Raw genomic sequence first — 12290 nt, 5'->3', positions numbered from 1 at the left:
CCGATCAACTGGTCGGCGACGGAGTCGATGATCCTAGCGGTCCGACTAGTTGATCGGTGGTGAAGTCCAAGCACCAGGTAATCCGATCACCTGGACGATGATCCTATAATACAAATATGTAGAACAGGTAGTACATGATGTACAAATATATGAACTCCGGAGAAAAATCAGCAATGGCGATGAAATAGCGTAAGTAGCTTGGCGATTAGTTGGTGTGAAGATGTATTTAATATAAACTGCCCGAACAGTTAGTGTGTAGCTGAGTCTCTAGCCCTAGCTAGCCAGTTAACCATAACACGGAGCGCGGAGCCCGTGCACGTGTAGAAGGAATAGGCGTCGCTAAGGAGCCGCTGCCGACCACCCATAACGCAGAGGGCAGACGCTCGTGCACGTGTAGGGAGGAACCGGAGATAGGGCCATCTCTAGAGACGTCCGAGCATCAACAGGACTATTCGGGGGTTCAAAAAATCATTTGGAGAGCAAACATGGAGAAAACAGTTCAGAGAAACATTATGGCAATTCACGAAGATTGGAGAATATTTAGAAGAATATTAAAACATGACTTAGCTTTAGGCAGAAAGTCTGGTCGGCGACGTATGGTGTTATCTGGTCGGTGAGAGGATGGACGTCTTCAACCTGGTCGGCGAATCTGCCCCTCAGGGCATGTTGGTAAGTGGCGGCGGCGTTGGTGAACCCGAAGGGCAGAGCCGCAACTCCTGGAGTTTTCTGAGCAGTCTCCGATAGATCTGGATCAAAGGATGGTCGGTGCTTAACCAAAGTATCTAGGGCCGATTCGGCGATGGAGAGGCAATCGGTGAGCTTCAGACCGACCCGATCGATGGATTAGATCAGATCATCATTGTCGACCTGCCTCCTCTGGTAGAAAGGAAGCGGACGGTGGGTCATTGATGAAGGCGACCTCAGAAGTGGTTCCAAGATCGGATCTGTAGTTGCAGACGTGGGGATGGTCGGTGTAGAAATGATCTGCACCAGCTTGAGGAGCTCTCTGACTCCATCAGTGTTGATGACCCACGAGATGGATCCGACCATGAAGATCTAGCCGGGCTGCGGAAGGGACGAAGAGCCTGCAGAAAAAGCCATCTTGTTCAACAAGGAAACAGCACGCACACCCCTACCTGGTGCGCCAACTGTCGACAGAATATCGTCGGTAGTCCTCCAAGGGGTATCCCACGAAGGTAGATTGATCGGCAGAGGAGCATGAGATCAAGAACAAGAAGGCAATAGAGACATACGAGTTAGATAGGTTCAGGCCGTCAGTATGACGTAATACCCTACTCCTGTGGTCTGTTGGTTTGTATTAGCTATCGTATGATATTGCGTGTGCGCATATGTATGTATCTTGATGTAGACTATCCGCTAGGGGACCCCTACCTTTCCTTATATAGTCTAGAGGGGCAGGGTTACAAGGAAAGTATCCTATTTGGTACTATACAATAGCTTGTGGTGCACGCCAAGCAGCGTCATGCATGCCTTGATCTTGTGGGCTGGGCCACCTCTGATGGTGCGGCCCATGTCTTGTCTTGTGGATACCGGGGGACATACCCCCACAGAGATGGAATGCGATAGGTGGGCTTAGCTCGGGCTCGCCCTGGCAGGACACGATCGGCATGATCATGGAGGCACGCGCGTAGACGCTACGAACAAGCACGCGCGTCCATGACTGGCATGGCCCGTGTGGCCGTAGTGCCATAAATGGCAAGGCGACATTGAGCTCCACCACGTGCGCTCGGTAGCGACGAGCACCAAACTAGGCCAGCAGTGGGGTAGGGGTGTAGAGGGAGGCATGGTCATGATGGTGAGGTGACGACATCTGTAGCGACTACATCGCGGCACGAGGCGGGTCAGCAGGGCGGCAGCACAGCAAGGCAGGTGGCCACGCCGCTCGACCATGCGAGCAGCAGTGGTGGCTCCATGCGTCAGAGCCAGTGGTGGCTAGGATAGGGTAGTCACAGTCGGCCACGCGTGGTAGCCCGCGTGCGCATGCAGAGCGAGCCAGCGTGGCGATGTCGTGCCCCTGAGATGTGGTGATTGCGCTCACCTAGTGAACTAGCCCAAAATCACGTCTTGCATGAATTTTAAAGTGCCTATAACAACTGAACGATTGCTTCTGGACCTAAACCGTCCTCACCATGCTCAAGATGGCATATGAGGCTACCAACCTGGGCTAAAACATGACACCATCCCTTAACTCAATTTCACAAAATAAATTGCCAAATATGGCATTGTCTTGCTATCTATAAACTTGAAAATATTCTAAGTCTTTGAGCAGAACTTGATTCCAAGTTGCATTTCTAGGCCATTAGAAGCATTAGCTAGTGAAGTTATTTTTCAACAGCAAGGCTTTCGGTGTCATCTACAAAGTCCATACTCCAAACTTTATTTAAGTGCCACATATATGTTCTATAGTATTTTTGTTCAATAAAAATTAGTTTTAAACCCTACTTGATACATATGAGTTATGGAATAGCTTATCATTTAACATTTTTATTGATCATTTGAAGTTACAAAAATGTTATCTACACATTCCATCACATGCATTATCATATAAACATGATGCTCATGACATGGTTTGGTAATCTATTTAGGGCGTAACTCCGAGGGTGTTACACCACCACTTGGCCACGTGGTTGACCTCATCAGGTCACATCACCATGGCTGGCGCTTGCTCGTGCGCACACCAGAGCTGCCTTGGTGGCTACTCTAGTGGCTTTGCACGGCAGCAACCATGGCACCTATTGGTATATTTTAATGCACATAGATAAATTCACAAGCGTAGGATACCGCTATAGCTTTCACCCAGAAGTATTCCAAGTATCGTCTCCATAGGGAAACATGTGAGACTAACTACGGTCTAACATAACTAAGGGTAGCAACAAGGTTAGGATAAATAGGAGTGTAGTGAGGAAAACTAAGGTTCTCTAATTCTGACTTGGGTAAGCTATGTCTTCTACTATTCAACTGTGGACATTACTAGGGAAATACACTAGCAGATGATGCCTTCCTTCGCAACCGCGTCCTACATGCCCTTACAAATGGGAGGTGGACTACAGAGGATTCAACGAGGCTATAAGAGTCACCCTCATGAGCTACCACCGATCTAGAATGCAGGATGCATCTACGATTAACCTAAGTCTAAGCACCATGCTTACACTTATGATTAATACTTTACTCCCCCTAGGAAGAGAATAAAGCACTCAAAAGAGTCACAAACCTGATGAACAATATAAACAAGATGCTTACTTGGTTCAAAAGTTGATTACTAGAAAAATCTCAGAGGCAAGCTTAGATAGAACTTAGATCTGCCAAGGTACAAGCCATAGAGAGAGCACCAATAGGCTGGCACCTCATCCAAACTCTTTCCTCACTCTCTATCTCACTATTATTTACAAGACTAGATCCTAAAGAGGACTAATCTTCTCTTGATAGCTGGCTCTGATCCTGATAAGGAGAATATGTGTCGGGTTCATAAAACCCGGGGTCCCTTGGGGACTAGCTTCCATGCCAAAGCTCAGCCCAAGAGTCTAAAACGATAGTCCAGAAGGGCGGCCCAGTCACCGACCGGAAGGTCTAGCCGAAGAGGAACAATGCCCGCTCGTCGGCTACTTCGGCCCACCTCTCTGACTAGAGCGTTCGCTTTGACTCCAACCGCCTCCGAATGGTCTCTTCGATCAAAAGGCCTAGCCCAAAACACTACTGCTGACTCCGACCCTACATCTCTGGCCCGAGTTCGCAGGAACCCTGCTCACCGCTCTTCTTCGACCGGCACACTCAGAGCTGACTGGAGCCATCCGACCGAGGACGCCCGCTCGGTAGGAACCAGAAGACGTGCGGAGAAAAGCAAGGCAAGGCTCACAAGTCAAAACCACTGTACTAGGAACCATACCCTGCATGGAACAATACTCTGCAGCCACCCTGACACAAACAGTATTGTAGGCACCGACATCACCCTCTACAGTATTGTAGAGGCAGCTAAAACTCCCATACGGTAAGGCCCCCCACGTGCCTCTGGGCATCGATAGCGGTATGGGCGCCAGGATTTACCGTACCGGGTGAACATAGCGAGACTCCTCACATGCCTCTAGGCATCAAACAGTATTTGCAGGTACCGACTTCTACCATCCCTGAAAAAGGCAGCACGACCTCCCGCATGTATCTGACATTCTACAGTGATATCAACAGTGTTGTAGGCGCCTACCATTATCTTATACCCATTGGTGTGGGCAACAAGGCTCGGTAGGTGTGGGCAACAAGGCTCGGTAGCATACATACCCTCACCCTCTCACTTGTAAGGCCATCCCTTTATATATAAAAGGGCACGCGCCTCCTCCAACAAAAGAGATCCCTTCTTGAAGATAACAAGCACCGATCAAGTTCACTATCTTATGACCACAGAACCACTAGGTTCGGACTCCAAGCACACACTTGAACACTTACTCATAGCACAACTCCCGTCGCTCCCGGTCCTTCCGACCGGAGCTGACCTGACCTCCTGTACACCCTTCTTCCTCCTTCTCATTTGTAACCCCACAGCAAACTTCGAGCACCTAGGCTCAGGAATAAAGTCACTATCCGACCCAAACTGGACGTAGGGCACGTTGCCTAAACTAGTATAAATCCTGTGTCATTGAGTGCTAGGCCACCTCCGATCATAACATACGGCAAAACTACAAATATTCACTAGTTGGTCACTTTCTGCACCGACAGTTGGCGCCGTTCGTGGGGAAGACGCTGTACGTTCAACACTTTTTGGTCATCGGATGGCCCACTTTTCTACCACCCTCTCCGTGGCGGGCTCAGGCGATACGATTCGCTTTGGCTCGCTGGAGTTTCCCGCACTCTCACTCGCTGGGATGCGGGTTCCACCCGTCTTCGAGCCATCCCAGGCCTTCCTCTTTGGAAGCCTAGACTTCGTCGCCAACCGGCTCGGCATGCCACACCTCCGCGAGGAGGCTCACGTCCCGGCACCCATTGGAGGAGTGCCCTCCATCAACTCCAAGACACATGGCTTCAACGACATGGCATCTGCGCTTCTTTCCAAGCAAACTCTCTGCTCAAATCCCGCTGTAAGCAATATGCGTACTGTTATTTACTCTTTGCTTACTGTCTCCCACCGATCACCCAAAGGGACTGTATCACCCACACCACAAACACCGTACGATCGATTCCCCTATGGCCTCGCATCCTCTGCAGATGCGTATGCTTGGGGGCTCTGAAGGATGCTGGCGTCATCCCCCCTCGCATCCAAATTCGTGGGAATGGTAGGCTACGCTCCTGCTGAACTCCCAGATGGCGAGGGCGAGAGCGACAGTTCTAGCATCAGTGACGTGGCACCCCACCACCATTCGTCCCGGGAGTGCGCTATGGCGGACGCTCTGGGACAGCCACCGATGGTTGTGGAGTCCACATAGACTCACACCCCTCTGGACCCGCGTGCGGGGGCCCTCGCGTCTGTGCAAGCGCACGCCGAGGAATTACGACAACGGCGGTAGAACCAACCGCCGCCTGCGTCGGCGTAGTCGGTACAACACGTTGCGCCCCATGCGCGTGGCCCGGCAGGTGGCATTCGTGGTTGCACCTGTCAGGGCCAACATGACATCATGAACGAGGGGAACGACCTCCCCTAATTCACCCGGGCGGGCCAGAACATCATTGCTACGGCAATGCTTCTACGCAGCGTTCCCGAGCCCGTCGACCCTCGGGAGCGGGCAGTCTACTAAAACCTCTGGGTTCTAGTAGAAGCCGCCGCCGTCCAATAGGCAGAAAGCTTCATGTCACGACTCCGACCCGCACCCTCTCTCCCTACCGGGGGAACAGGGACGCGCCAGACGGATTGCTCCATTCGCTCACCGCTACAACTGTTAGGCGTGGCTCGGGGGGTGGCAGCCCCGCCACGGTCTAGCCTAGCGCCTGCCCCACACCGACCGCCGGTACCCAAGCATCCCAATTCGCACCAGGACACTCATAGCATCATCAACAACCGGCATTGGGCCCGACACGATCATGACGTCCACCGTACAGCGGCAAGCGACACGGATCCTGGCCAAACCATCGAGGGGAGCGATGAAAGGCGCCCTAGGCGCGGTCGCTGGCCAGATGACCAGAGCCCTAGCCCTGAGGGCCTAGGACCATGGGCCTTCAGCCAGCGTATCCAGAGAGCACCGTTCCCACAGTGATTCCGGCCACCCACCAACATCGACAAATACACCGGGGAGACAAACGTAGGCATTTGGCTCAAAGACTTCCGGCTCGCCTATCGGGCTAGAGGAGTGGATGATGACTATTTCATCATTTAATATCTTCCCATTTGCATGGGGGAACATGTTCAGGCATGGCTTGAATTCCTCCCGCATGACAGCATCCGCGACTGGGCGGATCTCAAGAGGGTCTTCATCGGGAATTTCCAGGTGACATATGTCTGTCCTGGAAACTCCTGGGACCTCAAGAGCTATCAACAGGAGCCCAGCGAGTCCCTACGGGATTACATCCATAGGTTCTCCCAATGATGCAACTCCCTCCCTAATGTCGTCGACACAGACGACATCAGCACATTCCTCTCCGAGACGAACTGTGGGTCCCTGATCCACAAGCTTGGCTACCTGAAACCCCGTACCACTCGCGACCTACTCGACATCGCCACTAACCACGCCTCTAGCGAGGAGGCAGTTAGAGCAGTCTTCGGCGAAGGCTGGGACAAAGGCAAGGCCAAGCATGTGGACCCAGATGAGGGACCCTCCACACAGAGGGGCAAGAAGAACAAAAAGGATCGGCGCTGATCGGACAACACCACGATGGTAGCCACGGCTGATCGCATGGGCAAGCAGCCCCAACAAGGGCTGCCTGACCACTTCAATAAACTCATGGACAACCCATGCACCAACCACGCCTACCCCGTCAAACACCTCTACAAGGATTGTGAGCTCCTCAAACATTTCCTCCGATAGGCCAACGGGCCAAAGGAGGGAGACGGCAAGGAGGCGGTGGCCAAGAAAGGAGGCATGGTAGGTAAGGACGGGGATGTTTTCCCCAACGCTGATGAATGCATCATGATCTTCGGTGGGTCCGATGCCATCTAGTCCAAGCGACAGCACAAGGTTCGTTATAGAGAGGCATGCATCGCCGGGACAACCATCCCCTCCTTCCTTAGTTGGTCGGAATCTCCGATCACCTTCGATTAGAGGGATCATCCCTCCCACATTGCGAGACCAGGATGCTACCCGCTTGTCATCGACCCCATTGTTCGCAAGAAGCGCCTTACCAAGGTGCTGATGGACAGAGGCAGTGACCTCAACATCCTATACGTCGACACCCTCAATGCCATGCACATCCCCCGATCGGAGCTCCGCCTGGTGGGCTCCCCCTTTCATGGGGTAATCCCGGCAGCGTAGCCATACCCGCTTGGACTGATCGATCTGCCCATCACGTTCGGTAGCCGGGCCAACTTTTGCTTAGAGATCCTCACCTTCGAGGTGGTGGACTTTCTAGGGTCCTACAATGCCATCTTGGGCCAGCCATGCTACGCAAGATTCATGGCGATCCCTAACTACACCTACCTCAAGCTGAAGATGCTAGGACCAAATGGTGTCATCACCGTGAGTAGCGCCTTTTCGCACGCCCTCACGTGCGACCATGAGCACTATGAGCTCACCACCACGGTCGTCAACACGTCCAAGCTCTCGCAGCTCGGGGAGTCATCGGCTCCGATAGTCCTAGACTGCAACAAACCAACTTCCTCGACGACCTTCCATCCGCTCGAAGAAGCCAAGGCGGTGGGAATTGACCCCGCCAACCCAACCAAGATGGTTTGGATTGGGACCCAGCTCCCGACCAATTAGGAATGCGAGCTCATCGACTTCCTGTGTGACAATCGTGATGTCTTCGCATGGCAGCCATCTGACATGCCGGGGATACCGTGGGAGGTCGCCGAGCACGTGTTGTGCCTTATCCTAGGCTCAAAGCCCACCAAGCAGCGTCTACGTCGCTTCGATGACGAGAGGTGCAGGGCCATATGTGAAGAAATCGCCAAGCTCCTGGCAGCAGGATTCATTAGAGAGGTATTCCACTCTGACTATCTTGCCAATCCCATTCTTGTCAAAAAGAAGACCGGGAAGTAGAGAATGTGTGTTGATTATACTGGGCTCAATAAGGCGTGCCCAAAGGATCACTTTCCTTTGCCGTGCATAGACCAAATAATTGACTCCACCTCAGGTTGTGAGATCCTCTCCTTTCTGGATGCCTACTCAGGCTATCACTAGATCGCGATGAAAGAATCCGATCGGCTCGTGACCTCGTTCATCACCCCGTATGGTTCATACTGCTACGTAACCATGCCTTTCGGCCTGAAGAACATTGGCGCCACCTACCAAAGGTGCATGCAGCAATGCTTCACCGACCAAATCGACCCACTGGATCAGCCTGATCAAGTAGAGCGGCTGAAACCAATAATTACCGTCTATGTTGATGACATAGTGGTCAAAACAGCCAAAGGTTGCGACCTGATCACATACCTGGCCGCGACATTCATGAACCTCTAAAGGTTCAACATCAAGCTGAACCCCGAGAAATGTGTTTTCGGGGTTCCAAAGGGGAAGCTGCTCGGATACATCGTGTCTGAACACGGCATCGAGGCAAACCCCGAAAAGATCACGGCCATCTCCAACATGGGCCCCATACGCAACATCAAGGGCGTACAAAGGCTCACCGGCTTTCTGGCTGCCCTAAGCCGCTTCATCTTCTGGCTCGGCGAACGAGGGATGCCACTCTATAAGCTCCTCAAAAAGACAGACGCCTTCATTTGGACTGAGGCCCAGCAGGCTCTGGAAAGCCTCAAAACATCCCTGACGTCGGCTCCAATCCTCATCACTCCCAAACAGGGAGAACCCCTCCTCCTCTATGTCGTGGCATGCAACCACGTGGTTAGTGCCACCCTAGTCATCGAAACGGAGGAGCCGGGACACTAGCTTAAGGTATGGTGACCCATATACTTCGTCGAGGAGGTACTCACTAACCCCAAGGTCTGGTACCCCCAGGTGCAAAAACTCCTGTACGCCGTTCTAATGGCGACCAGGAAGCTCCTGCACTACTTCACCGACCACGAAGTTGCGGTCGTCACTTCCTACCCACTTGGAGACATCATCCACAACCATGATGCTGCGGGGCGGATCTCTAAGTGGGCACTTGAACTCATGGGCCATGACATCAGGTATACCCCTTGTACCACTATTAAGTTTCAGGCTCTCGCAGATTTTGTCACCGAATGGACGAAGGTCTAGCTACCGACCCCGGACGTCACCCACGAGTACTGGACAATGTACTTCGATGGGTCCATAATGGCGCTCGACTCGGGGGCCAGAGTGGTTCTGATCTCCCCGGACGGAAGTAGACTCCGCTACGCCATCGGCCTCCATTTTTCAGCTTCAAACAACGCCGCGGAATACGAGGCCCTTATCTACAAACTACGCATCGCCATCGAACTCGGCGCTATGCGACTCTACGTTTGTGGCGACTCAGAACTGGTCATCGATCAGGTCATGAAGGAGTCTTCCTACAAAAGCCCCCTCATGGCAGCGTACTGCCAAGAGGTGCGCAAGCTCGAGGATAAATTCTAGGGGATCGAACTACATCACGTCCCTCGAAGGGACAACGATGCTGCCTATTTCCTTGCAAAATTGGCCGCCAGGTGGGATCCATCCGCGAGTGGGGTCTTCATCAACGACGCCCACGAGCCGTCCGCCCGCATCCTGGAAAGTCTGATCTAGATACACCCCGACACCCAGCCGGTGCTCGGGGGCTCCGACCCCGACACCAAGCCAGCGCTCGGGGGCTCCGATCCCAGTACCTCTATGATGGCGTCACTCGCGAATGTCATCATATTGGCACTCGATCAAACCAACTAGCGAGTACCGCTACTCGCCTACCTTCTTAAGGAGGTACTCCCACCCGAAAGGACTGAAGCCCGATGGATCGCTCGATGCGCCAAGACCTTCGTCGTGCTCGGTGATGAACTCTACAAATGGAGTCAGTCAGGGGTACTCATGAAGTGTATGCCCACCAACCAGGGGAAGCAGCTCCTCCTCTAGGTCCATGTTGGAATTTGTGGACATCACGCGGCCCCAAGGTCACTTATCAGAAAAGCCTTTTGTCAAGGTTTTTACTGGCCCACCATGCTACGAGATGCAGAGGAGGTCGTTTGTAGATGTGAAGGATGCTAGTTCTACGCTCGACAAACACATCTGCCGACACAAGAACTCCAAACCATCCCCATCACCTGGCCATTCGCGGTCTAGGGCCTCGACATGGTGGGACCCCTTAAAAAGGGCCCAAGCGGTTTCACTCACCTACTCGTAGCAGTCGACAAATTCACCAAGTGGATAGAGGCCATGCCCATCACAAACATCCAGTCGGAAGAGGCTGTCAAATTCTTCCTCGACATTATCTACCGGTTCGGCATTCCTAACTATATCATCACTGACCACAGAACCAACCTCACCGGAAAGAAGTTCCTAGACTTTAGTGATGGATACGGCGTCAGGATCGACTGGGCCTCGGTCGGACATCCACGAACCAACGGTCAGGTCGAGCGCGCCAATGGCATGATCCTCCAAGGACTCAAGTCACGTATCTTCGACAGACTCAACAAATACACTGGACGATGGATGGTAGAGGTCCCAGCAATCCTCTAGAGCCTAAGAACGACCTCAAACCGATCTGTAGGGTTCATGCCTTTCTTCCTGGCTTATGAAGCTGAGGCAGCGCTGCCCTCCGACCTCGACCATGGTGCCCCAAGAGTGAAGGCTTTCGACCACGACCAAGCCGTGGAGGCTCAGCAAGACGCAGTCAACCTGCTCGAGGAAGCCTATGAGACGATCGTCATCCGCTCCGCTCGCTATCAGCAAACTCTCCGCAGGTACCATGAAAGAAAGATTAGGAGGAGAATCCTTGAAGTCGGCGACCTCGTACTCTGGAGGACCCAATCGATAAAGGAAAAATACAAACTCTCTCCACCATGGGAAGGACCCTATACGGTGACTGAAGTAATCTGACCGGGCACCTACCGACTGGAGGACGACAACGGCAACGCTCTCACCAACAGTTGGAACATTGAACAGCTACGTCATTTTTCCCCTAAAAATTTGTATTTCCGCTTTTTTAGTCAACACTTACTCCTGAAAAGCACCCCGGCCCGAACAGTTTTAGCCCAGGTCGCTTGGGGGCTACATAACGGCATAATACTGAATATTACCTCTGTTTTTATTGTCACGTGGTAAACAAATTTATCCCTGAATGGAAGCACATTTCCTTTCCTTTAACTGTCCTACGTAACTTTGTTCTCACTCCTAACCGAACGCACCCCGCCATGACCTACGGCTACGAGTAGCCGAGCCCCACGGGCCATGCCCAGGCTCTTAAAAAAGCTACTGGCTACGGAACTAACGGGTAGGTGCGAAAAAGAAAGGAAAAAAACAATAGCTACGCCAGGATAAAAACAAGGAATGAATAGTGATTTTGTCACAGAGAATAGGACTGATGTGTTCATTAAACAAAAACTATTCACACAGGGGCTCACCCACAAACGATGAGCACAGGTCCCGGTCGAACATTTCCGACTGAAGCTCTCCAAACCCCGTCACTCAAGCCATCAAGGTGAGCATGAGTTCGTTAATACAAAAACTGTTCACACAGGGGCTCACCCATGAACGACAAGCGTAGGTCCCAGTCAGACATTTCCGACTGAAGCTCTCCGAACCCATTCACTCAAGCCATCAAGGTGAGCATGTGTTCGTTAATACAAAAACTGTTCACACAGGGGCTCACCCACGAACGATGAGCGCGGGTCCCGATCGGACATTTCCGACTGAAGCTCTCTGACTCCCATCACTCAAGCCATCAAGGTGAGCACTACCAACCCCCTCTATTTCCTTACAATCATTTCATACATCCATACGCGCATTCATTCCATATGCCCGAACCTCCCGGACGATTCGGGCCTAGAACCGCCCGGGGGCTCGAGAACTAAGCATCGCACGTGCTGTGAAATGCATCACAACGTTCCGTGTTGTGTCATGAAGCGGCGGTTGCCTCATTCAACATGAGCAACCAACAGAGCCAGGGGAGAAAAATGTAGATGAGCCCCATGTGGCCCTCGGTTGGTCTAGCAGACTGGGTCATCTCAACCTTCTCGTTCGATGCTGAACCTCTTGCCAAACCCACAGAATCTCCATTGAGGGGAGGCCGTTAGGCCACCCGGGTCGGTCTCTGGAACGACCTAGGCA

The 12290-nt window shown here is 52.5% G+C and overlaps 1 protein-coding gene across 1 annotated transcript; it reads left to right on the top strand.

Moving 5' to 3' along the window:
- Positions 1-10397: 10397 nt before the first annotated feature.
- LOC136470310 (uncharacterized) lies at positions 10398-11752 on the top strand. Its single transcript, XM_066468196.1, has 3 exons — positions 10398-10635; positions 10732-10924; positions 11701-11752. Exons 1-3 carry the CDS (start codon positions 10398-10400, stop codon positions 11750-11752), a joined length of 483 nt encoding a protein of 160 aa, XP_066324293.1.
- The last annotated feature ends 538 nt before the right edge of the window (positions 11753-12290 follow it).

Source organism: Miscanthus floridulus, chromosome 8 (genome assembly GCF_019320115.1).
Source record: "Miscanthus floridulus cultivar M001 chromosome 8, ASM1932011v1, whole genome shotgun sequence".
Lineage (NCBI taxonomy): Eukaryota > Viridiplantae > Streptophyta > Magnoliopsida > Poales > Poaceae > Miscanthus > Miscanthus floridulus.
This window is presented reverse-complemented; position numbering and strand designations above follow the sequence as displayed.

Excerpts from the sequence above, each read along its gene's own strand:
- LOC136470310 (XM_066468196.1), top strand. The coding sequence starts at position 10,398 with ATGCCCATCACAAACATCCAGTCGGAAGAGGCTGTCAAATTCTTCCTC. Across the intron at positions 10,636-10,731 it reads CCTCCAAGGACTCAAGTCAC|GGTTCATGCCTTTCTTCCTG; the intron begins GTATCTTCGACA and ends ACCGATCTGTAG. Across the intron at positions 10,925-11,700 it reads TATCAGCAAACTCTCCGCAG|GGGCTCACCCATGAACGACA; the intron begins GTACCATGAAAG and ends CTGTTCACACAG.